At 37.1% G+C, this 23,294-nt stretch overlaps 1 protein-coding gene across 1 annotated transcript in view; it reads left to right on the top strand.

Annotated features, from left to right (window-relative positions):
- The window catches only part of TMEM232 (transmembrane protein 232), a 239,302-nt gene that overhangs the window by 178,053 nt on the left and 37,955 nt on the right, over positions 1-23,294 (top strand). The window contains exons 14-15 of the mRNA XM_031448791.2: positions 12,733-12,826; positions 15,804-16,059. Coding sequence (XP_031304651.2) covers positions 12,733-12,826; positions 15,804-16,010 — 301 coding nt within the window. The 3' untranslated portion in view covers positions 16,011-16,059. The remainder of the gene's footprint in view (positions 1-12,732; positions 12,827-15,803; positions 16,060-23,294) is intronic.

Below are 23,294 nucleotides of genomic sequence, written 5' to 3'. Positions count from 1 at the left end.
GGATGACAGTGATACAGCAGGCCTAACAGGCTCCAGCTGGTGTATGAAGAAGATACCTATATCCAACATGCTCAAAACAGAAGTTATCACTTGTTCTCCATCCATCCTGTGTCCCTAAATGGGCTCCTTGATACAAGTGCTCAGTTAAGTTATAGGAAACTATTCTCACTAAGTACACTAACTCATATTTACCCTTCCAGTTTTGTTTTAGAGGTCTTCTTAGAACTATACCTCTGCCTTGGGTGCATGTTATATTTCCTCCTGCTTTGTGAAACCATATCCGTAAGTTTCTACAAACTGCCCTTGAACTTAATTTCCTTTTACTATGTCTTTTGGCATCTTTCAATCACATCACAATCCTGTTGTGATAACCATAAGTGTCTAAAATGAGATTAATGAAAAGACTCTAGACTCTAATGACTGAATTGATTTAGGAGATTGTAGATAAAGTAGAAGATGTATCTACAATGCTAGGGTAGCAGAGGACCATCCTTGGCTCAGGACTGCAAAAATTTGTATCTGCAAATGAAGAAATGTTTCCGTGAACATGCCATGAAATTTTAATTCACTGATTGAAAAGAAGTTAAAATTCAAAAAGCCTTGACTTTGAGTTCCTTAGTTGTTCGGTAAGCTCTAGTCAATGTGAAAGCAACACCTGAAACTTTCCAGCATGCCACTGTATATGGGAATCACTAAATCAATAGTCTGGCTGACAAGGAAAAATGAGACTGAAACAGTAGAAACTGATGTCTGAAACAGACGGGATCACTGGGAATGGCAGAAGCCCAAGGACCCTGGAGCCTTCTTGACTGGCAGTTCTTCATGCCAGGAAGAAATGGGATCACTGCCCAGGCTGAAGATGTTGGAAGGATGAGAGCAGAACAATTTTTTAACTCTCACTGAGCAGACTGTATTCATAGAATGTGTTAACATTCAGGAACTAGAAAACAATAGCAGTTAAATAGATTGATATTTTTAATGTGGGATCAAGTAATGGTAATGGTAATAATCAAGTTGAGAACAATTCTTTCTTAAAATAAGCCAAGGAGATTTATTTGGTGTAAGTTTTTTTTTTATTTTTTAAACCCTTTGGACAACTTTTTAATAAATATCTGTGCTTTTAAATCTTGTTCCTTACAGGAAGCTATGATCTTGAGGCTGTATGATTTGGGCAAGCTAATTATGGTAAAAGAAAATTAAAATAATGTTCCAAGCACACTCAGTTATGATTTGCTGCTTGAGCCAATCACCCTTCCAAAATGGAAAATTAACATTATTTATCTCATTATTAACATAATTGAGATAAAAATTTTCCATTCGTGTGCCCAGAAAATTATTTATTTTTTTAACCTCCTGCTTTAAAAATGTATGACAGATTAAATCTGCCCAGGTGGGGTTCTGAGTGTGAAAGTTATGGTTAAATGTGTCCCTAAGGATATGAAACTTTTAGTTTCCAGAATGATTCATGTTTCTTAAGAATACTGGATTAAAATGAAATTGGGAAAAATGCTACAGAAGTATTAATAGTTCTATTTAAGATATAACTTTATATGCAATCAAAGTTAGGTTGTCATCAGCTTAAAATTGACTACTATATTAATAAGATGTTTTATACAAGTCTCATGGTAACCACAAAGCAAGAGAAGTGAATCAAAGCATACCAATACAGAAAAGCCTTGATTCACAAAGAAAGATAGCAAGAGGGGAGGAAAAGAGCAAAGGAACTACTAAGCAGCCAAGAACAATAAAAGGCGGAATTAGAACATACCTACCCCAAAATAGTTGCTTTAAAAGTAAATGTACTAAATTCTCCTATCAAAAAATATGGAGTAGTTGAGTGGATTAAACAACAACAACAAAAGACTTAACCATATGCTGCTTAGAAGAGACTCACTTCAGTTCTAAGGATATATAAAAACTCAAAGTAATAGAAAAAGATATTCCATGGAATGAAATAAAAAAGAAAACAAGGATAGCTATACTTACTTTTAAAAAAACAGACTTTAAGTCAAAAACTGTAACAAGAGACATAGAAGGTCATTATATAATGACAAAGGGGTCAGTTTATCAAAAGGATATAACTATTGTAAATATACATGCACCCAACATTGGAACGCCAAAATATATTAAGCAAATGCTAACAGATCTGAAGGGAAAAACTGACCATACAATAATAATAGGAAACTTCAATATCTCACTTTCAACAATGGATAGAACATTCTGGAACATAAAAAGAAACACTGAACTTATTACACTCTATACCAAATGGACTTTATATAAACATTCCAACCAACAAAAACAGAATACACGTTTTTCTCAAGTACACATGGAACATTCTCCAGGATAGATCATATATTAGGCCACAAAAAGGTCTCAGCAAATTTAGGAGAATTGGAATCCTACCAAGTACTTTTCTAAAAACAGTGTATTAAAACTAGAAATCAATAACAAGAGAAAAACTGGAAATTCACAAATTAAACAACATTCTTCTGAATGAAAAATGAAAAAAATCAAATGAAAAGTTTTTAAATGCCTTGAAACAAATTAAAATGGAAACACAGCATACCAAAATTTATATGATTCAGCAAAAGCATCTCCAAAAGGTTATAGTCATTAGCATCTATATTAAGAAAAAAAACTCAAACAACCTAACTTTATAGTTCAAGCTAGAAAAAAACAACAAAAAGGCTAGATTTAGCAGAAGCAAGGAAATAACAAAGATCAGAGTAGAAATAGATGAAACAGAGATGGGAAAACACTAGGAAAGATCAATGAAACTAAGAGCTACTTTTTGAAAGAGATAAAATTGACAAATCTTTATCTAGATTTCCCAAGGGGGGAGAAAAAGAGAATACTCAAATAAAATAAGAAAAGCCATTATGATAGATAGCACAGAAATACAAAGAATCATAAAAGGCTACTATGAACAATTATGCCAACAAATTGGATAAACTAGAAGAAATGGATACATTCCCTAGAATCATTAAACCTACCAAGAATGAATCATGAAGAAACATAAAATCTAAACAGATGAATAACAAGCAATGTGACGGATTAGTAATCAAAAAATCAAAAACTCCCAGCAAAGAAAATCCCAAGACTAAATGACTTCACTGGTTAATTCTACACAAATTTTTTTTTCACACTTTTAATCGACTGTACTTCAATTAAAAAGCAAGCAAGCAACCAACCAACCCATTGAAAATATGGGCAGAAGAATTGAAGAGACATTTTTCCAAAAGACGAGATGCAGATGGCCAACAGGAACATGAAAAGTTGCTTAACATCACTAATATTAGGGAAATGCAAATCAAAATCACAATGAGACATCATCTCACACCTGCCAGAATGGCCATCAACAAAAACAACACAAATAACAAATGTTACCAAGAATGTGGAGAAAATTTACCCTTTTGTACACTGTTAGTGGGAATGTAAATTGGTGCAAATTCTAGCAAAACTTTAAGAATTAATTCCATTCCTTCTTAAACCCTTCTAAAAGACTGAAAAGGAGAGAATATTCTCAAACTCATTTTATGACACCAGCATTACCCTGATACCAAACTCATAAGGATGCTACAAGAAGAGAGAAGTACAGGCTACTTACCCTGATGAGTACAGATGCAAAAATTCTCAACAAAATATTAGCAAACCAAATTCAACATCAGAGTGAAAGGAACTGGGCCAAGATGGCAGAGTAGGAAGACCCTGAGCTCACTTCCCCTCGTGAGCATGCCAAAATCATATTTGCAGAACCACCATTGATGAAAAAGACTGGAACCTACCAGAAAAGATCTTCTACAGCTGAAAACATAAAGAAGAAATCACAATAAGATGGATAGGAAGAGGGAACTTGCAGTATAGTCAAATCCCATATCCCTGTGTGGGTGATCCACAAACCAGAGAATAATTACTTTGCAGAGGTTCTCCCGTAGGAGTGAGTTCTGAGCCCCAAGTTGGGCTACCCAGCAGGTGGGTCCTACACCTGGGAGACGAGCCCCCCAGATCATTTGGCTTTGAAGGTCAGGGGGCTTAATTTCAGGAGTCCAAATGGACTGGAGGAAATGAAGACTTCACTCTTAAAGGGCACACACAAAATCACACAAACTCCAGGACCCAGCGCAAAAACAGTAGTTTGATGGGAGCCTGGGGCAGATCTACCTTCTGGTTTGGAGAATCTTCTGGAGAAGGAGGAGGCAACTGCAGTTCACCCTGAGGACAGACATACTGGCAGCAGCCATTCTTAGGAGCTCCTTCTACCATATGGACATTGGTGCTGGTGGACACCATTGTGGAATCCTCCATCTAGCTCATCAGCACCAACACCTGGCCCTACCCAACAGCCTGTAGGCACCAGTGCCAGACTCCACATCCAACTGCAGCACCCCCAACAGCAATTTGACACCAGCTCTGAGATCTCTGGGCTCTTCAACCAGATTCCAGGGTCCAGCTCTACCTACCAGTAGTCCAGTACTAACCCCAGGACATGGCTTCACCCACCGTGGGCAGGCAATAGCCCTGAGTCTCCTGGACCCTGACTTCACCCACTTCACCAGTGAGCCAGCACTTGCCCTCTGGTGTTTTACAGCCAGCTGTCTTGTGACCCAGCCCTATGAACCAGTGGTTGGCAGCCTCTGCACAAGGCTGTGCCTGGCAACCAACTGGACCAGGAACCAACCAACCCTACCAGACTGCCCACATATCAGCCCACCACAACAGAAGGACCCATGTAGCCCTCATAGAGAGAACCCCTAGAGCATCTAGGTCAGGTAAAAGAGGAGTGTGTGCTGCTGGGATGCACAGGACATCTTCTGCAGAAGGCCAGTTCTCTATGGTCAGGAAATATAACTAACCTACCAGATACTTAAAAATACAAACAGCAACTGAGCCAAAGTGAGGTGACAGAGGAATATGTTCAAGATAAAGATAAAGGAACAAGATAAAACCCCAGAAGAAGAACTAAGTGAACTGGAGGTAGGCAGTCTACTCAAGAAAGATTTCAGGGTAGTGATAGTAAAGATGATCAAAGAACTCGGGAGAAGGATGGATGCACAGAGCAAGAAGTTAGAAGTTTTTAACAAAGAGTTAGACAATATAAAGAATGACCAGAGATGAAGAATGAAAAGTTCCCTAACCAGGGAAAGGAAACGGTGATCCAATTCCAGCAAGCACAGAGAGTCCAATACACAATTAATCCAAAGAGGAACACATCAAGAAACACTGTAATTAAAATGGCAAAAAATAAAGGTAAAGAGAGAATATTAAAAGCAGCAAGGTAAAAGTAACAAATAACATACAGGGAACTCCCATAAGGCTATCAGATGAATTTTTAGCAGAAGCTCAATAGGCCAGAACAGACTGGCATGATATATTTAAAGTAATAAAAGGGGAAAAAAAAAACTACAACCAAGAATACTCTCCCCAGCAAGGTTCTCATTCAAATCTGATGGAGAGATTAAAAGGTTTTCTAACAAGCAAAAGTTAAAAGGGTTCAGCACCACTAAACCAGCTTTATAACAATTGTTAAAGAAACACTTTTGAACAAAAAAGAAAGGACGACAGCTAGAACCATGAAAATTATGAAAAGAAAAAGCTCATTGGTAAATGGAAACATACAGTAAAGGTAGGAAATTATGCATCCAAGCATACCTCAGGAAGAAACCATAAAGACTGGAGCAAAAATAAATGAAACAGAGACTAAGAAAATAATAGAGAAGACAAATGAAGCAAAAACTGGTTCTTTGAAAAGATAGGCAAAATTCATAAATGTTTAGCCAGACTTGTTATGAAAAAAAAGGGAGAGGGCCCAAATTAATAAAATCAGAAATGAAAAAGAAGCTATAACTGACATCACAAAATACAATCATAAGAGATTATTATGAACAAGTATGTGTTGATAAAATGGACAACCTAGAAGAAATGGACAAATTCTTAGAAAGGCATAATCTCCCAAGATTGAACCAGGAAGAAACAGAAAATATGAGCAGACTAATTACCAGTAATGAAATTGAATTGGTAATTTAAAAACTCCAAACAAATAAAAGTCCAGGACCAGATGGCTTCACAGAATTCTACCTAACATTTAGAGAAGAGTTTCACCCTATCTTTCTCAAACTATTCCAAAAAAAATTGCAGAGGAGGAAACACTTCTGAATTCATTCTATGAGGCCACCCTCACCCTGATACCAAAACCAGATAACGATATCACACACAAAAAAGAAAATTACAGGCCAGTATCACTGATGAATAGAGATACAAAAATCCTCAACAAAATATTAGCAAATTGAATCCAACAATACATTAAAAGGCTCAGACAACATGATCAAGTGGGATTTGTCCCAGGGATGCAAGAATTTTGCAGTATCTGCAAATCAATGTGATATACCACATTAACAAATTTAAGAATAAAACCCATATGTTCATCTCAATAGATGTAGAAAAAGCTTTTGATAAAATTCAGCATCCATTTATATTGAAAACTCTCCAGAAAGTGGGCATAGAGGAAAAATACCTCAATATATTAAAAGCCATATATGACAAAGCCACAGCTAACATCATACTCAATCATGAAAAGCTGAAAGTATTTCCTCTAAGATCAAGAACAAGACAGGGATGCCCACTCTTGCCACTTCTATTTAACACAGTATTGAATGTAATAAGAGTATACATCTCAATAATTACCTTAAATGTAAATGGACTAAATGCTCCAAACAAAACACACAGAGTAGCTGAATGGACAAAATTAAGACCACAGCTAACATCATATTCACTGGTGAAAAGCTGAAAGTACTTCCTCTAAGATCAAGAACAAGATAAGGATGCCCACTCTTGCCACTTTTATTCAACACAGTATTAGAAGTCCTAGTCATAGCAATCAGAGAAGAAAAAGAAATAAAAGGAATCTAAATTGGAAGGAAAGGAGTAAAATTGTCACTGTTTGCAGATGACATGATACTATACATAGAGAATCCTAAAGATGCCACCAGAAAATGACTAGGGCTTATTAATGAATTCAGTGAAGTTACAAAACACAAAAGTAACATAAAGAAGTCTGTTGCATGTCTATACACTAACAGCAAAGTATCAGAAAGAGAAATTAAGGAAGTAATTCCATTTATCATCACATCAAAAAGAATTAAATACTGAGGAATAAACCCACCTGAGGAGGGAAAAAAACTGTACTCAGAAAACTACAAAACACTGATGAAAGAAACTGAAGTCAACACAAACAGATGGACAGATAAACCATGTTTTTGGATTGGAAGAATTAATATTTTTTAAATGGCCATACTGCCCAAGGCAATACACAGATTCAGTGTAATCCCTCTCAAAATACTATTGGCATTTTTGACAGAACTAGAACAAATAATTTTAAAATGTGTATGGAAACACAGAAGAACCCGAAGAGCCAAAACAGTCTTGAGAAAGGAGAACAGAGCTGGAGGACTCAGGCTCCCTGACAGTTATCAAAACAGTACAGTGCTGGCATAAAACCAGACACATAGATCAATGAAATAGGACAGAAATGTCCACAAACTTATGGTAATTATTCTATGACAAAGGAGGCATGTATACACAATGGAGAAAAGACAGTCTCTTCAATAATTGGTGCTGGGAGAACTAGACAGCTTCATATAAAAGAATGAAGTTAGAACACTCTCTAATGCCATATACAAAAATAACTCAAAGTGGATTAAAGACCTAAATGTAAGACTGGGAACCATAAATTTCCTAGAGCAAAACATAAGCAGAACTGTCTTTGACATAAATTACAGTAACTTCTTTTTGTATCTTTCTCCTAAAGCAAAGGAAATAAAAGCAAAATTAATAAATGGGACCTATTTAAACTTAAAAATTTTGCTCATCAAAAGACAACCTACTGAATGGGAGAAAATATTTGCAAATGGTATGACTGATAAGGGTTTAACCTGCAATATATATAAAATAGCTCATACAACTCAACATCAAAAAAAAAATTCAATTAAAAATTGAGAAGCTCTGAACAGACATTTTTCCAAAAAGGACATTCAGATGGTCAACAGTCACAAGAAAAGATGCTCAACAGCCCTAATCATCTGGAAAATGCAAATCAAAACCACAATGACACATGATCTCACACCTGTTGGAATGGCTATCATCAGAAAGAACACAAATAACAAATGTTGGCAGGCATGTGGAGAATGGGAGCCCTGCTACAATGTGGAATGTCAGTTGATACTGTTAACTGTGGAAAACAATATGGAGGTTTCTCAAAAAACTAAAAATACAACTATATGACCCAGCAATTCCACTCCTAGGTGTATCCAAAAACAAAAAAACACACACAAAAAAACCCCAAAACACAAATTCAAAAATATACATGCATCCCAATGCTTTTGCAGCATTATTTACAATTGCCAAGATACAGAAGCCACCTAAATGTTCATCAACACATGGATGGATAAAAAAGATGTAGTATATATGTACTATGGAATACTATTCAGCTATAAAAAAGAATGAAAATTTGCCATTTGCAGCATGGATGGACCTGATGGATATTATACTAAGCAAAATAAATCACAGAGAAAGTCAAATACTTTATGATATCACTTACATGTGGGATCTAAAAAAATGCAACAAACTAGTGAATATAACAAAACAGAAATGGACTCACAGATGTACAGAACAAACTACTATTTATCAGCAGGGAGAGGGAAGGAGAAAGGGTAAGGTAGAGGTGGGGGAGGGAATTACAAGGTACAAACTATTATATATAAAATAAGCTACAAGGATATATTATACAGAAGAGGACATGTAGCCAATATTTTATAATAAGTATAAATGGAGTATGACCTTTAAAAATTGTGAATCACTATATTATACACCTGTTACTAATACAATATTATATATCACCTATACTTCAATAAATTTTTAATTTAAAAGTTAAGAAATAAAAATTTTAAAAACCTAGCAAGTAAAAGGATCATATACCTTGATCAAGTGGAATTCATCCCTTGAATACAAGGATGTTTCAATATACATAAATCAATAAATGCGATATACCACATTAATAGGATGAAAGATTAAAACCATGTGATCATCTCAGTAGATGCAGAAAAAGTATTTGACAAAATTCAATTTTTTATATTTTCATGGTAAGAATTCTCAACGAAATGGGTATAGAAGGAACATATTTCAACATAACAAAGCTAACATTATACTCAATGGTGAAAGTTTGAAAGCTTCTCCTCTAAGATTAGAAATAAGGCAAAGTTGCCCCTTTTTGCTGCTTGTACTCAACATAGTACTGGAAGTTCTAGTGAGAGCAGTTAGGCAATAGAAAGAAATTAATGTTTTCCAGTCAGAAAGGAAGTACTTAAATTGTCACTGTTTTGAAAATGACGTGATTTTACATATAGGAAATCCAAAATACTCCACCAGCTATTAAAACTAATACATGAATTGAGTAAAGTTGCAGGATAAAAAATCAACACTCAGAAATCAGTTGCATTTCTAGGCACTGACAATGATCTAACTTAAAGAAAACAATCCCATTTACAATATCATCAAAAACAATAAAATTCTTAGGAATAAATTTAAGGAGGTGAAGGTTCTGTACACTGGTTAACTGTAAGGAATTGAAAGAAGTTGAAGAAGACAGGAAGAGATGTAAAGATAATCTTTGCTCATGGATCAGAAGATTTTAATATTGGTAAAATGTCCCTACTACCTAAAGTGATTTAAAGATTCAGTGTAAGCCCTATTAATATTTCAATGACATATTTCACAGAAATAGAAATCCAAGTTTGTATGAAATCACAGAAGACCTCAATTAGTCAAAGCAATCCTGAGAACAAAGCTGGAGTCATTACACTTCCCAATTTCAAACTATATAACAAAGCTATAGTAATGAAAGTAATCAAAACAGAATGGTACTGGCATAAAACAGACATATAGAAAAATGGAACAGAATCAAGAGACCACAAATAAATTCAAGCATATATGGTTAACTAATATTTGACAAGGGGGCCAAGAATACTCACTGGGGAAAGCATAATGTCTTCAATAATTGGTGCTGGGAAAACTGAAATCTGACCCCTGTCTTACACCGCTCACAAAAGTTAACTTGAAATGGATTAAAGACTTAAATATAAGAACTGAAACTATAAAACTTCTGGAGGAAAACATAGGGAAAAAAGCATCTTGACGTTGGTCTTAGCAGTGATTTTTTTTGGAGTTGAAACCAAAAGCACAGGCAACAAAAGCAAAAATCAGCAACTTGTGAGTACAAACTAAAACGCTTCTGCACAGTAAAAGAAACAGTCCAAACAGGAAAAGGCCACCTATGGAATGGGAAAAAATATTCTCAAACCATTTATGTGACAAGAAGTTAATATTAAAATATGTAAACAATAAATAGTAAAAATCCAAATATTTAAAATATAAAATGGGCAAAGGACCTGAATAGACATTTCCCAAAGAAGACATACAAATGGCCAACAGGTACAAAAAAAAGTGCTCAGTATCACTAATCATCAGGGAAATACAAATCAAAACCACAATGAGATGTTACCTCACACCTGTCATAATGGCTATTATCAAAAGGATAACAAATGACGGTGTTTGCAAGGATGTGGAGAAAAGGGAACCTTTGTGCACTGTTGGTGGAAATGTAAATAGGTGAAGCCACTGTGGAAAATAGTATGGAGGTTCTGCAAAAATTCAAAGCAGAACTACTATATGGTCCAACAATTCTACTTCTGGGAATAAAACCAAAGGAAATGAAATTAAGTATCTCAAAAATATAACTGCATCCTCTTGTTTATTGCAGTATCATTTACAATAGCCAAGATATGGAAACAAACTAAGTGTCCATCAACAAATGAATGGATAAAGAAATGTGACATACATGCAAGAGAATAGTACTCAACCATAAAAAGGAATGAAATATTGCTATTTGCAGCAACGTGGATAAAGCTAAAGAATATTATGCTTGGTCAGTTAAGTCAGACAGAGAAAGACAAATATTCTATCACTTCATTTATATATGGAATCTTAAAAAGCAGGACTCAGAATCAGAGTAGGTTTGTGGTTGCCAGGGGTTGAGGCAAAGGAAAGGGGGACATGTTGGTCAAAGGGTACAAACTTCCAGTAAAGTTCTGAGGATCTAATGTATAGCATGGTGACTATAGTCAACAATACTGTATTAAATACTTGAACATTGTCAAGAGAGTAGATCTTCAATGTTTTCATCAGACACACACACACACACACACACACAGAATTGGTAGTTACGTGAAGTGATGAAGGTATTAATTAGACTTACTGTGGTCATCATTTTGTAACATATACCTATATTAAATTATTATGTTGTACACCTTAAACTTATACAGTTTTATATGCCAGTTGTATCTCAATAAAGGTGAAATAAAAAGAAGAAATTGCAGTGGAGCTCAGAAAGTCTTTGAGGAAGGAAGTTGGTTAAAGAGTATTCCAGTAGCTAAATAATGAAGCTTTAAACTTCCAAAAGGAAAAAAAAAAATATACAATTATTTGGAACAAGTTAAGTTTGGAATCAGTGAAAGGTCATATATCCCTGACATCTCTGAGGATCATATATCCATCCTGAACCCCCCAAATGAAAATAAAGTATGCTAGAGAAAATGCCAGCCAATAAGTCTGTGGGTGTTCAATTTCTTTCTCTCAAAAGAAAAAAAGTGGGATAAAGGGTCAAGTCATTCAATTGCTAAATAAGGACACAGTTTTGTGGTTTGTTTAAATATAGTATATTTCCCTCATTGGGTAATTCCAAAGATTACTGTAGTCTTCCTGAGACAAGAGCAGTATTTTCCCACCCCCCGTCCCCCTGGCAACCACTGCCTGATGAGCTGATTAGGTCAGAGATACAGGATTAAAGAATGTGGGCATCCACGTGCTCCCGGGAAGTACCTCCTAAAGGGATGCTCACTCCATACTTCATGTCCTCAGAAGAGCTTGAAGACTTGAAAAACCATAGCTATGTATAAATAATGGTATTTCTTTGTTTTTTGGGTTTGGGGGGGCACCTATTTATAAATATCTCTGTACATTTATCTTTGCTATATTAAAGAAACTGAACATGTCCTAAGTGTGCCTTTTCTTCAATCCACAATCATCCAGTTGGGACAACCATTCAGGAAATTTTCTCTTACTCACTCAGACTAAGTTAAATGATGCCAGCTCCCACCTTTGTACTCCATAGAACCCTATCTTACTATTTTACAGCAGTTTTTCCAGTGTACTGTAGATGTTTGTTTACATGTCTCTCTCCTATGTGAACTTTGAACTTCTGGACTGCAGTATCTAAGTTAAAAAACATTTTTTTCCCTCTCAGTCCTTATAATAACATTCATCTTGCAATAAATGAGCAAATGAATGAATGAGTTAATAAATGAGTTGCCTACTCTTCCCTCAACTATATTCTAGGTTCCATCCTTCTCAGTCTATGTGCTTTTCCCCAAGTGAGTCATTTGTTTTCTTAATCTCAGTTTTTGTTCCTGCTTTGTCATCTGTCGTGCATTGGATTGTGTCCTTCAAAAGATATGTCAAAGTTCTAGGCCCCCATACTTGTCAATGTATTTATATTCAATGTGACCTTATTTATCAACAATATAGAATCAAAATGCTTAATGATGATGATTTGCAAATCTTTATATTCCAGGAAGAAAGAATATCTATACCTAATATTGGATCCATTCTTGTTCTCTTTTGAAGGGAACATTCTTCTGTGCCAGAACTCCCCTTGTTCCAATATCCAGATTTTTTCACCAGGGCGGATAAAGAGTTGGCAAGAATCATTGATCATCACGTAAGTGACTTTCTTAAACGAGCAGCAAAAGCTTTGTTCTTTAAAGGCATTTTGAATCAGAAAGTGTAGTTCTGAGAACAAAACAAGAACACATGGGAACTCAGAAGCAGAGCCCTGCCTGGGCATTGCTAAACTTGACTATGCCTCACTGTACTATCTGTACCCCTCACTGCCTCCGCTGGGTTACAGAAAATGTGGCTTTCTGTCATTTGTAAACTACAAGCCTTATCCTGTTCCCCGAATTAGTACTGATTTCTTATGACAAGAATCTGATATTGAACACTGATTTCTTCTGTAGTGTAGTTTTAATAACTGAACAAAAATCTTTTGGCTCAATTTTCAGTGACCATTCTTTACCCTTGAAATATTAGTAAGACTTTAATCATTTTGTTCTTGGTATGAGTTAAACAAGCAGTGGCAATACAAGGCCATTTACTTAACATAAGTTAATCTGTTGAGCTATGTTTACTCAGTGGTTTCTTGCCAAGTCATTTTATGACCACTTCTTTTTAGGGGCAGAGCTGGAGTAGGAGAGAAAGTACTTACTTTCTGTTTTTAATTTGAATGCAATATGGATTCAGTAGCACATAGAATGTGTTTAAATTACTGTTATCAACAGTTCAGTACTATTTGTCAATTGTGTTTATATTCCCATGATTATTTTTTCACATTCCTTTTAATTAGTGATAGTTTGAGAAAGATGTTATTATTTTATTTATTGACCCCATTAAACAGTTATTTATCACACAGTTAATATTTAAGCCAATACAGTAATAGCCACAAGAATTGGGGTTTGGAGATTGAATGATACCCTGGAATCCCAAATGAGAGCTATAGTATTGTTACTTTATTCATTAATAAAGTTTGCTAAACCAGTATATCATATGTACAGGGCATTATCAAAACTTCTAAATGGTTCATAACTGCAGCATCTATTTTACTATTCACTTCAACTAAACTATCTAGAATAGATTACAGAATATAGCAGGTGACCAATGTGTATACACATACACACACACACAGAGCGTAGTTTTAATAACAGAACAACAATCTTTTGACTTGCCACTCCACTTTTTACCCTTTTACCCTTGAAAGATTAGAAAGACTTTAATCACTTTGTAAACACATCCGCCTAAAGAGGCAGAGGACCTTAATTTTGAATGATAGAGAGGAGGTCAGGAAATGGCTCCTAAAAACCATCATCTTTTCCTCTTTCCAAGGGTCCAAGCAGTATCTAAGTAACACTGCCATCAATCTGCTTGTAGTGTAGCTAGAGACAGGTAAAGGAATCCTTTCTGAAAATATGTTTGAGAATGTATAGGATCCAAATCACGTGATCAAATAGTTAGCAGTTTGGTAGTACTGATTTGGGAAGGTTTATGGAAGTTTCTCTGAATGTCAAATTTTAAGAAGTATTAATGTATATACCATTTCCTTTGAGGTAGCTATAGTGCTTTTTACTTACATCTCACACTTTACAAAATGCTCTTACACTGGTTAATTTAATCTCACAACAATGCTGTAAAACATTTACCAATAAGAAGAATGTAGGTTTACAATTTAGTTACTTGTCCAAGATTTTAAAGTTAGTAAATGACTGAGTGTCAACACAGAACTAAATCTCTGGATTTCAAAAACACTTTTCCTGTCAATTCTCCATAGTTGCTCAATTTCTTAGTTTATAATCCCTAACCTGAATGGAGGTGGGAAGGTGGAACCTGTAGAATTAACAAAAAACAAATACACACAGCTACAGTTTGAACTGTCCTGCTAAGTCAGTTGAATTTTATCATGGCCATGATATGGGAGGAATAGGGCAGATACCTCACTGTTCAGCAGATATTAAGGTACCTCCTACACTGCTGGTATTCCATCACATGATGACGGGTCCCTGAGTGAATGGGCTGAACAGAGCAGTATGGTGCTTCTGTTTCCCATCAACTGTAAGCATGTCTGCATCCTCCTAGCTGCCACAGTTGATGATAATAATTGGAAATAAAAGTAAGTTCAAGACAATGCTCTATCCAAATTGAATCTGTCATAGTCAATAGAGACAAAAATGAGAAAGAAAAGCTTACATTCTTCTGGGGCTAAGAAAAAGAGGGATCATAACATTATGGTGGATCCCAGCCACGCCAAGTTCTAACAAAGGAGGAGACGAGGAAGAACTGCCTCCTGGTCATTCACAGTCTGATGCCCCATTATTGCTCTAATGCTTGGTGTTGAGGAAACCAAAGAATTCTACTTCACTGAGAGTTCTTAAGAATTAATACTCTGTTGACTTTTGACAATGTGAAGATCAATATCATGAGGTACACGGAGATTGCTTACAAAAGGAAGGTTAGTGTCTTTGTTTATAGATACTGTTATTATTACACCAACTACTGCTTTAATGCTATAACATAAGATTAGTAATTTTGTCAAACAATTGACATTATTATTTAGTTTATTATATTAGAAAAAATTGTATGTCACAGGTGAGTATCAAAACTTGAAGACTAAGCGAAGGCATGAATTTCAGCCTATGCTGGAATGTTCTTGATGTTTTGCCTCAATTTTCTGGAGTTTTCATGTCAGAATGGCTTCTGAGAAGTGAAACTTATATGAGTAATTGTGTGTAGAAATGTTCTCAAGGTAAGTGCAGGTAACTTGTATTTCTTATGTCTTTAAAGTTTAACTGGAAATTTTAAAGTGAAGATGATTTTATTATGTTTTTGTTTGATATTTAATCTCTTGTTTTGGATTGTTGGTTTATTATTATTAAAAATTCTAAGAAGGAATTCTGTTTTTTGTGGGTCTTGTACCCTTTCTAATAGATGGCTTATATACTTTTCCAGTACGGTAGATAAATTCCTGAGGCATATCTGTGCGAAAAACTAAGAGAATAATTGGATATAAGGATCTGCATTTTGAAGAGCTAAACTGATAGTTTTTTCAGGGAAAACCATATGTAAATGACGCTTTCTCCCTGTAACAGTGGCAGGAAGAGCTAAAGATCCGACAGAATGAAGATGCAATATGTGAGGCGGAAGAACGTAAACGTAAAGAGTTACAGGAGAAAGCCCACTTCAGAGAAATCATGAAGAGAAGAGAGGAGAAACTGCATAAGCAAACCAAACCCTATGAGCTTCCTCCTAGGACTGAAGTAGTTTCATTAGAAAAGAAAATGACTCCTCAAAACTGAATCTATATGCCAGAAATTCACTGCACGGAAGAGACCAAGATAGCTTCAGGTTAGGAAAAAATTCTTAATTAACTGGAAGCCATTTCTTACAGAGGAGTTTATCCTGGTGCAGTTTCTTTAATAGTCGGATCTCAGTCCTAAATTAACAGCACTTAACATTTGAGTGAAGTATTTTACTAGTTAAACATTTTCCAATAACATGGCTAGAGCTTTTCCTAATTGACTCTTAACTTGTGATCATACACATACTTAATGATTCTCAGAGCATTGACAGTCATTGGACAGTTAGATGGAAATTAATTGCAAATTATTAATGAGTCACAAATAAGAATTATTTCTTGAAAGTGGAATGAGCATCAATGGCTACTCCTATAATAGCTAGTATACAAATGAAGTAAGTAAGGCACCTGCTTCGATTTGTATTTCGTAGCCAATCTGTGCCAAATCAAACCATGTGTCAGAAGGTTGAATTTGATTAATTCTGTATATAAATGAATCTGAACAAGCCAGTCATCTCAGAATGAGTTAATCTTTAACAGATACCAAAGAAGCCTTCTGGGTGACAGTGATTTTACTTTGCCAGTTGAGTTTATGAGAATGGATTTGCCTGGTCCTGGCAGGTATAACTAGCACTTACTGGAGGGGTTCATCCAGGCAGGAGTCACTTTTTAAAAGGCACTTCTTCTGACACTCTCAACGCATGGGTTACAGTATTGGGGTGGGGTTCTTACGATGCCTTACACTCTTTCTAAAAACGATAACCACACCTCAATTTTGCACAGGTGACTTGGTGACACTCAAGAGACAGGTACTCATTCAGGATGTCAAACTCAAATGACTACCAGGTCTGAAAGGTACCATAAGTTAGTGACGGGGCTATACAGTACTTACTCCACCTAAGAAACTGGCATCACTCAGCTCCTCTCTACAATGTATGTCCAGTATTATAGGGTCATCAGTCTTTCAAAAAGACCTCAATCTTTTTTTTTTTTTTTTAAAGTTGCTAAATTTCAAAATGTTAGCAACTGGTTTTTTTAAAAGTCACATAGTTTTGGGTTAAATTTGACACCTGGGTCACATGTTTTTGACCTAGCTTATGTGAATTTACAGTACCATTCTTTAAGATTACAATAACGTATGGTAGAAAAGTGGGAGGAGAGAAGGGTGTTTCTCTTTTGATTCCCCATAGAGCTGATTCAACTTTATGCCAGCCCTCCCAAACCTTTTGACTCATCCTTGTCTCCTCATACAAAGAATATGTTAAGTTCCCAGAAATAGTATTTCCCAGTGTAGCTTGCCAAATACCTTCATGTATCTTTGCTTTCCTCACTTGTGAAAAGAAATGTCTCCCCTAGAATGCCAGCTAATCCCTTTTCTCTCAACCTGATTCCATCCAAAATCTTCCTCCATCAACTATTTACTGTCCCCCCAGAAGTCCCTCACTTCTACCCACTGCGGTCTCAATTTTCCACCACCCTTCCATCCGTGCTATTCTCAGCCTTACCAAACCCTGACTGCCTTTTAAAGTCATCATCTTTCTTCTGGGTTGTAGAGAGATGGAACCACTGGGCTGTATAGTGGTGGGGAAGGAACTCTGGAGATCTAATTGCTACTTGTAAGAATTTTAACAAATCCTACTGTTTCAGAACCACTCTTTAGAAACTCACATTCTTCCAATTTCAGAACTATTCTGGTATCATGAGGCAAGGAATGGTCTGTCTTAAGGCTTCCCCACTGCAGACTTAGCTTTTAAAATTTTTTTCCTGTTCTGCTTTTTTTTTTTTTCCTGTTCCCACTTGTTCACCTAATTTCTAACTTCCACAATTTTCTTAGTATTTCCAGTGTGCTATTATCTGTTCTCCTTATGGATTAATACCTTTTTAAAAAAATAATACTTTACGTGTCATAGTAGTGGAGATTTGGAAAGGAGCCAAAAAAGAATATACGTATACCCTTGAATAAATACATGAAGAATATGTAAATTTAAGAATATGCGTATGAATAAAGGTATAAGGATTCTGACTAATCAACTAGATAGATACATTTATTCTCAAACTGTTCTCTAAATTTTTTTATTCTTAAGTTATCCTTTAAAATTCTTAAAATTTGTCAGCACACTTCTATCATGGTTTTCCTCCTATGTCCTGGAGCATCAGCACAGACTGGGGCTTGTAGCTCTGGGTTCATATTCTGGCTGTGCCTCCTGGCAACTGTGAAACAGCTAGCATGTTACTGAATCTATCTGAGCTTCAGTTACTCGTTTATAAAAAATAAATATGTAATTTACAATGTATGTAGAGTGCTATCGGAAGCTAATCAGAAAAACAGAAATACGTCATTTTAACAGAGAATTTAGTATAAGGACTTGTTTTTAAAGGTGTTAGAGAACTAAGAAAATGAAAAGGGAACACAGAAATAACAAAGAAACAGGAAACTGCTACCACCTCTAGGGCCAGAGGATCAGAGAGAGGGGGTTGGATTGCCAGAACCTGGAAGCGAGGAGGAGGCACCCCGCAGTGGGACTCAGACCTCTGAGGGGCGGCACTGCCCAGCTCCTGCTGATACCTCTGATGCGGCACAATAAAGTGGAAGCACAGGGCAAAAAGGACACTGGAACAAACTGTTGCTGAAACCAGGCTACCAGGAGGAGCGAGACAACAGGAAGAGTCAAGCTCCTCCTTGACCATCCTGGAAGTCTCCCTGGAGTGCGCCTGTCCCCAGCTCACAGGGCAGAGAGCCGAGGGGTGAGTTTGGAGCTGAAGCCCACTCGTTAAATAACTGGAAAGGTGTGCAGCTCAATGCCTAAGACATACTAGACCTAGCAATAAAAGTTATCCCTCACTTCTTCTCTTCTGCATTTTAGGCCCTCCTTTCTGCTTTTTCTGCATGCATTCCCTTTTACACTTAATGTCAGTGGCTTAGAAAGACACTTTTACTACAGTTTATCTTTGTAATTAACCCTTAATTCTTTCAATAAGTACTCAATTTAACACAAACTCAACTGGTACCCTTTGTAATTTACTCTCAGTATTTCACCCCAACATTCACAAAGGGTTCTATGAGTCTCAGGTTGGGTTGGGCACCAGGTGGATTCTTTTCATCTCCTCTCATGTTGTTCAGCCTTAGTCATTTATTTTCTTAGTCGTCCCACTTTAAGTGAAAGAGAAGAAGGAAAGTGAGAGAGGTACTCCACGTCTATTTATCCTTTCCAGCTCTTGCAGCTCTTAATTCATCTTTAACTGAGTCTACTATTTGGAAGTGTTAGCCTATCTCAGGTCCGAATTTCTTCCTATCTAAACCTCGTTTCTATGCTACTCTGTGCTCTTTGCTTACTTTTATTTTAAAAGAACAAATCTAGGTCTTCCTGTATCCATTTATTATAAATTCTCGAAAGGATTTCCCCTAGCAACCACCAAAGCAAATTCTTTATCACACAAACTAACTCACAGCCCTTTTACCTTATTGCGAATGAAATATTTATAAGAATTTTAGCTAGTTTCACTAGGGTATTAGAAATTAAAAGCCATATATTAGGGGAGGAAAGAGAAAAGAAAAATAGTAAATTCTAAGTAACAGAAACATAAAAATAAGCACTTCTTTTAGTGTAATTTTAAAAAGTAAAGTCAAAAGATTCACAAAGGGTTCTGGGGCATGATGAAAAAACAGTTTAAGAAAATACCCAAAACAAATATCCTTATTTTGACATTAGTAAGTAGGCATTTTGGGGAAAGGGGTATGCAGAGGTAATAGACAATTTAAAAAGTAACTCAGGACAATTTTAGAAACTCTGTAGCAATGGTCAGCAATTACAATTCAAGTAGTTGATACTTCTGTTCTTACTGGAAAAAATCCTCTGGGACATAAGATTTTAACTGTCTGCTAGTTCATTTTAAGTGATTTTTCTAATTTTAAAAAAGTTTACAAATCAAAAAATCCGAAGAGGACAAGGATGACAGTGGCAGAGTAGGAGAACACAGAGCTCACCCCACTGCCACAAACACATCAAAGACACCTCTACGTGTGGGCCAGTTCTCAAGAACACCAGCTGGAGACTGACAGAAGATCTCCTGACAACCAAAGCTGTAAGAACGACCTCTACGTAACTCAGTAGGACAGAAAAAAATAAAACAAAAAGGGATCAGGCAAGACTGGCACCACTGGGAGGGATGTGTAAGGGAGAGAAGGTCACATGGGCAGACCCCTGCGCTGGGGAGCACCCTTGCCCCCTGGGGAATCTGCTGGGACAGATGGAGGGGATAGAGAAGTCTAGACTCTAGTCTCAAGGAGTGCATGTGTGCTGGTTGCTAACAATCAAGGCCGGGAGAGACCGATGCCTCACCGTACTCCCCGATTCAGAGGGGCAAACACCCAGCCCCTCTTGCTCTACACCGCAGCCTGGCACAAGATCAGGGCAGAGAATCAGTCTAGCTGTGCAGAGACAGACTGAGGTGCCTGGGGTGTGATCCTGGCCAAACTGCAGAGTCAGCACACACACAGGGGTGCCTGATCTAACCAACCGACATTGGAGCGTGCACACAGTAGTGCCACAAGGGCACACAGTGGCTGAGTGCTGAATCTCAGGCAGACAGTCCCAGGGAGAAGACTCAATCTAGCTGTGTGGAGACAGACTGGAGAGCCTGGGTTGTGGGTGGGTGGGGGAGAGTGCAGAGCCCACTGTCAGTGCACACATAGCGGGGGGAGAGGGCGGCCATGGCAGAAACTGTCAATGTATGCACCAAGTAGCACCACAGAAACAGAGCAGCTGGGTACTGAGTCTTGGGTGGACAGGCCTCAGGCAGGACTATGCAGCTGTTCATTTCCCAGCAGGAACACTCCAGCTCTGACCACTTCACACTTCAGCGTGGAGCCAGATCTGGGGTGGACAAATCCTGGGAGAGATCTGCCACAGAGGAAGCCCAGGTCCCAGACAGTAGCACAGCCGCTGCGATTTCTGCAGGCACAGCACCCCAGCCCAGCCTGCTCCTCACTAGACCCTAGCACTGGGACTGGGATGAACTCAGCGGAGAGAGGGACACAGCCTTGGGCTGCTTTTGTGCAGAACTGCAGACACCTGCACCACAGGTGGCACAGAGGTTCACTATGACCACACAGGCCTCACTTGCATCAGTGGTCACCTCCTTTGGGGTAGGGCAAGCTCTCAAGGGCAATGGAGCCTGACTGAACCTGATCCTCAGGGCTTTTACTTCAACAACTGGGGAGCAGACCCCACCCCTGACAGGACAGTGACAGCCACAGAGCAGAGGAGGCTCCGCCCACTTCCGGTGTTGGCTCTGGACACTGCAGCACCAATCACATGCCCAACCAGTGGGTAACGGCTGGCACACTCCGAGGAAAGACAAGGCTGGCACCCATACCAAAGCCAACCTTCGCACCAGAAATACTAGACTCACACCGTCTACACAGGGACACTTCACAAAAAACACTCCTTCAAGACCACAGTAGATAAATTTTTCTCCTACATTAATAAAGAGAAACTGAAGAAAAATGAAAAAGCAGAGAAACTACTATTGAAAAGAACAAGAAATCCCCTGAAAGAACAAATAATGAAGCAGACCTCACCAGTCTACTAGATTCCGAGTTCAAAAAGGAGGTAATAAAAATGCTAAAGGAATTAAGATTATCAATAGAAATGCAGTTCACTGTAACAAGGTACTAGCAACTATAAAAAGGAACCAATCAAATTTAGAAAACTCAATTGCTGAGATTAAAAACCTGTCTAGAAGCAATGAACAGCACACTAAATGACACAGAAGAACGAATAAGTGATCTGGAAGAAAGAGTAATGGAAATCACCTAATCAGAACAACAGACAGAAAGAAAAATGGGAAAAAAAGAACCATACATAATGGAGAAAAGACAGTCTCTTTGGCAAATAGTGTTGGGAAAGCTGGACAGCTGCAGGTAAATGAATGAAATTAGAACACTCCCTCACACCATATACAAAAATAAAATGGTTTGAAGTCCTAAATATAAGACATGACAAACTCCTAGCAGGGAACATAAGCAAAACATTCTCTGACAGAAACCATAGCAATATATCCTTAGATCAGTCTCCCAAGGTAAAAGAAAAGCAAAAATAAACAAATGGAACATAATCAAACTTAAAAGCTTTTGCACAGTGAAGGAAACCATCAACAAAAAGACAACCTATGGAATGGGAGAAAATATTTGCTAACGATGCAACCGACAAGGGGCTGACATCCAAAATATACAAACAGCTCATGTAACTCAATATCCAAAAAACAAACAGCCCAATCAAAAATGGGCAGAAGACCCAAATAGACATTTCTCCAAAGAAGACATACAGATGGCCAGTAGGCATATGAAAAGATGCTTAACATTTCTAATTATTAGAGAAATGCAAATCAAAACCACAATGAGGTACCACCTCACACTGGTCAGAAAGGTTATCATCAAAAAATCTACAAATAATGAATGCTGGAAAAGGTGTGGAGAAAAGGATACCCTCCCACACTGTTGGTGAGAATGTAAAATGGTGCATCCACTATGGAAAACAGTATGGAGGTTGCTTAAAAAACTAAAAATAGAGCTACCATATGATCCAGCGATCCCACTGCTGGGTATATATCCATAAAAGATAAAAACTCTAATTCTAAAAGACACATGCTCCCCAGTGTTTGTAGCAGCACTATTTACATGGAAACAACCCAAGTGCCCATCAATGATGACTGGCTTTAAGAAGTGATATACAATTATATATACAATGGAATATTACTCAAGCATAAAAAAGATGAAATATTGTCATTTGCAGCACCATGGATGGGCCTAGATAATATCATACTTAGTGAAGTCAGAGAAAGACACTATATGATATCACTGATATGTGGAATCTAAAAAAATGCCAATTTATATATAAAACAGAAGCAAACTCAAGGACATAGAAAACAAACATGTCTATCAAGTGGAAAGGGAAGGGGGAGGGGTAAATTAGGAGTATGGAATTAACAGATACAGACTACTATATATAAACTAGATAAGCAAAATGGATCTACTGTATAGCACAAGGAACTATATTCAGTATCTTGTAACAAGCTACAATAGGAAATAATCTAAAACATACACACACACACACATATAAAAAACTGAATCACTTTGCTGTATACCTGAAACTAACACAATATTGTAAATCAACTATACTTCAATTTAGAAAAATCCAAAGAAAATAACTGTCACCTATAAATTCTTATATTGCTTAAAAGTGCTTAATTAGTAAATACAGTTCCTTCTTCCCATCTAAGTTTA

This window comes from Camelus dromedarius, chromosome 3 (genome assembly GCF_036321535.1).
Source record: "Camelus dromedarius isolate mCamDro1 chromosome 3, mCamDro1.pat, whole genome shotgun sequence".
NCBI classification, from domain to species: domain Eukaryota; kingdom Metazoa; phylum Chordata; class Mammalia; order Artiodactyla; family Camelidae; genus Camelus; species Camelus dromedarius.
Note: the sequence above shows the minus strand (reverse complement) of the source record. Positions and strands in the feature narration are given on the sequence as shown.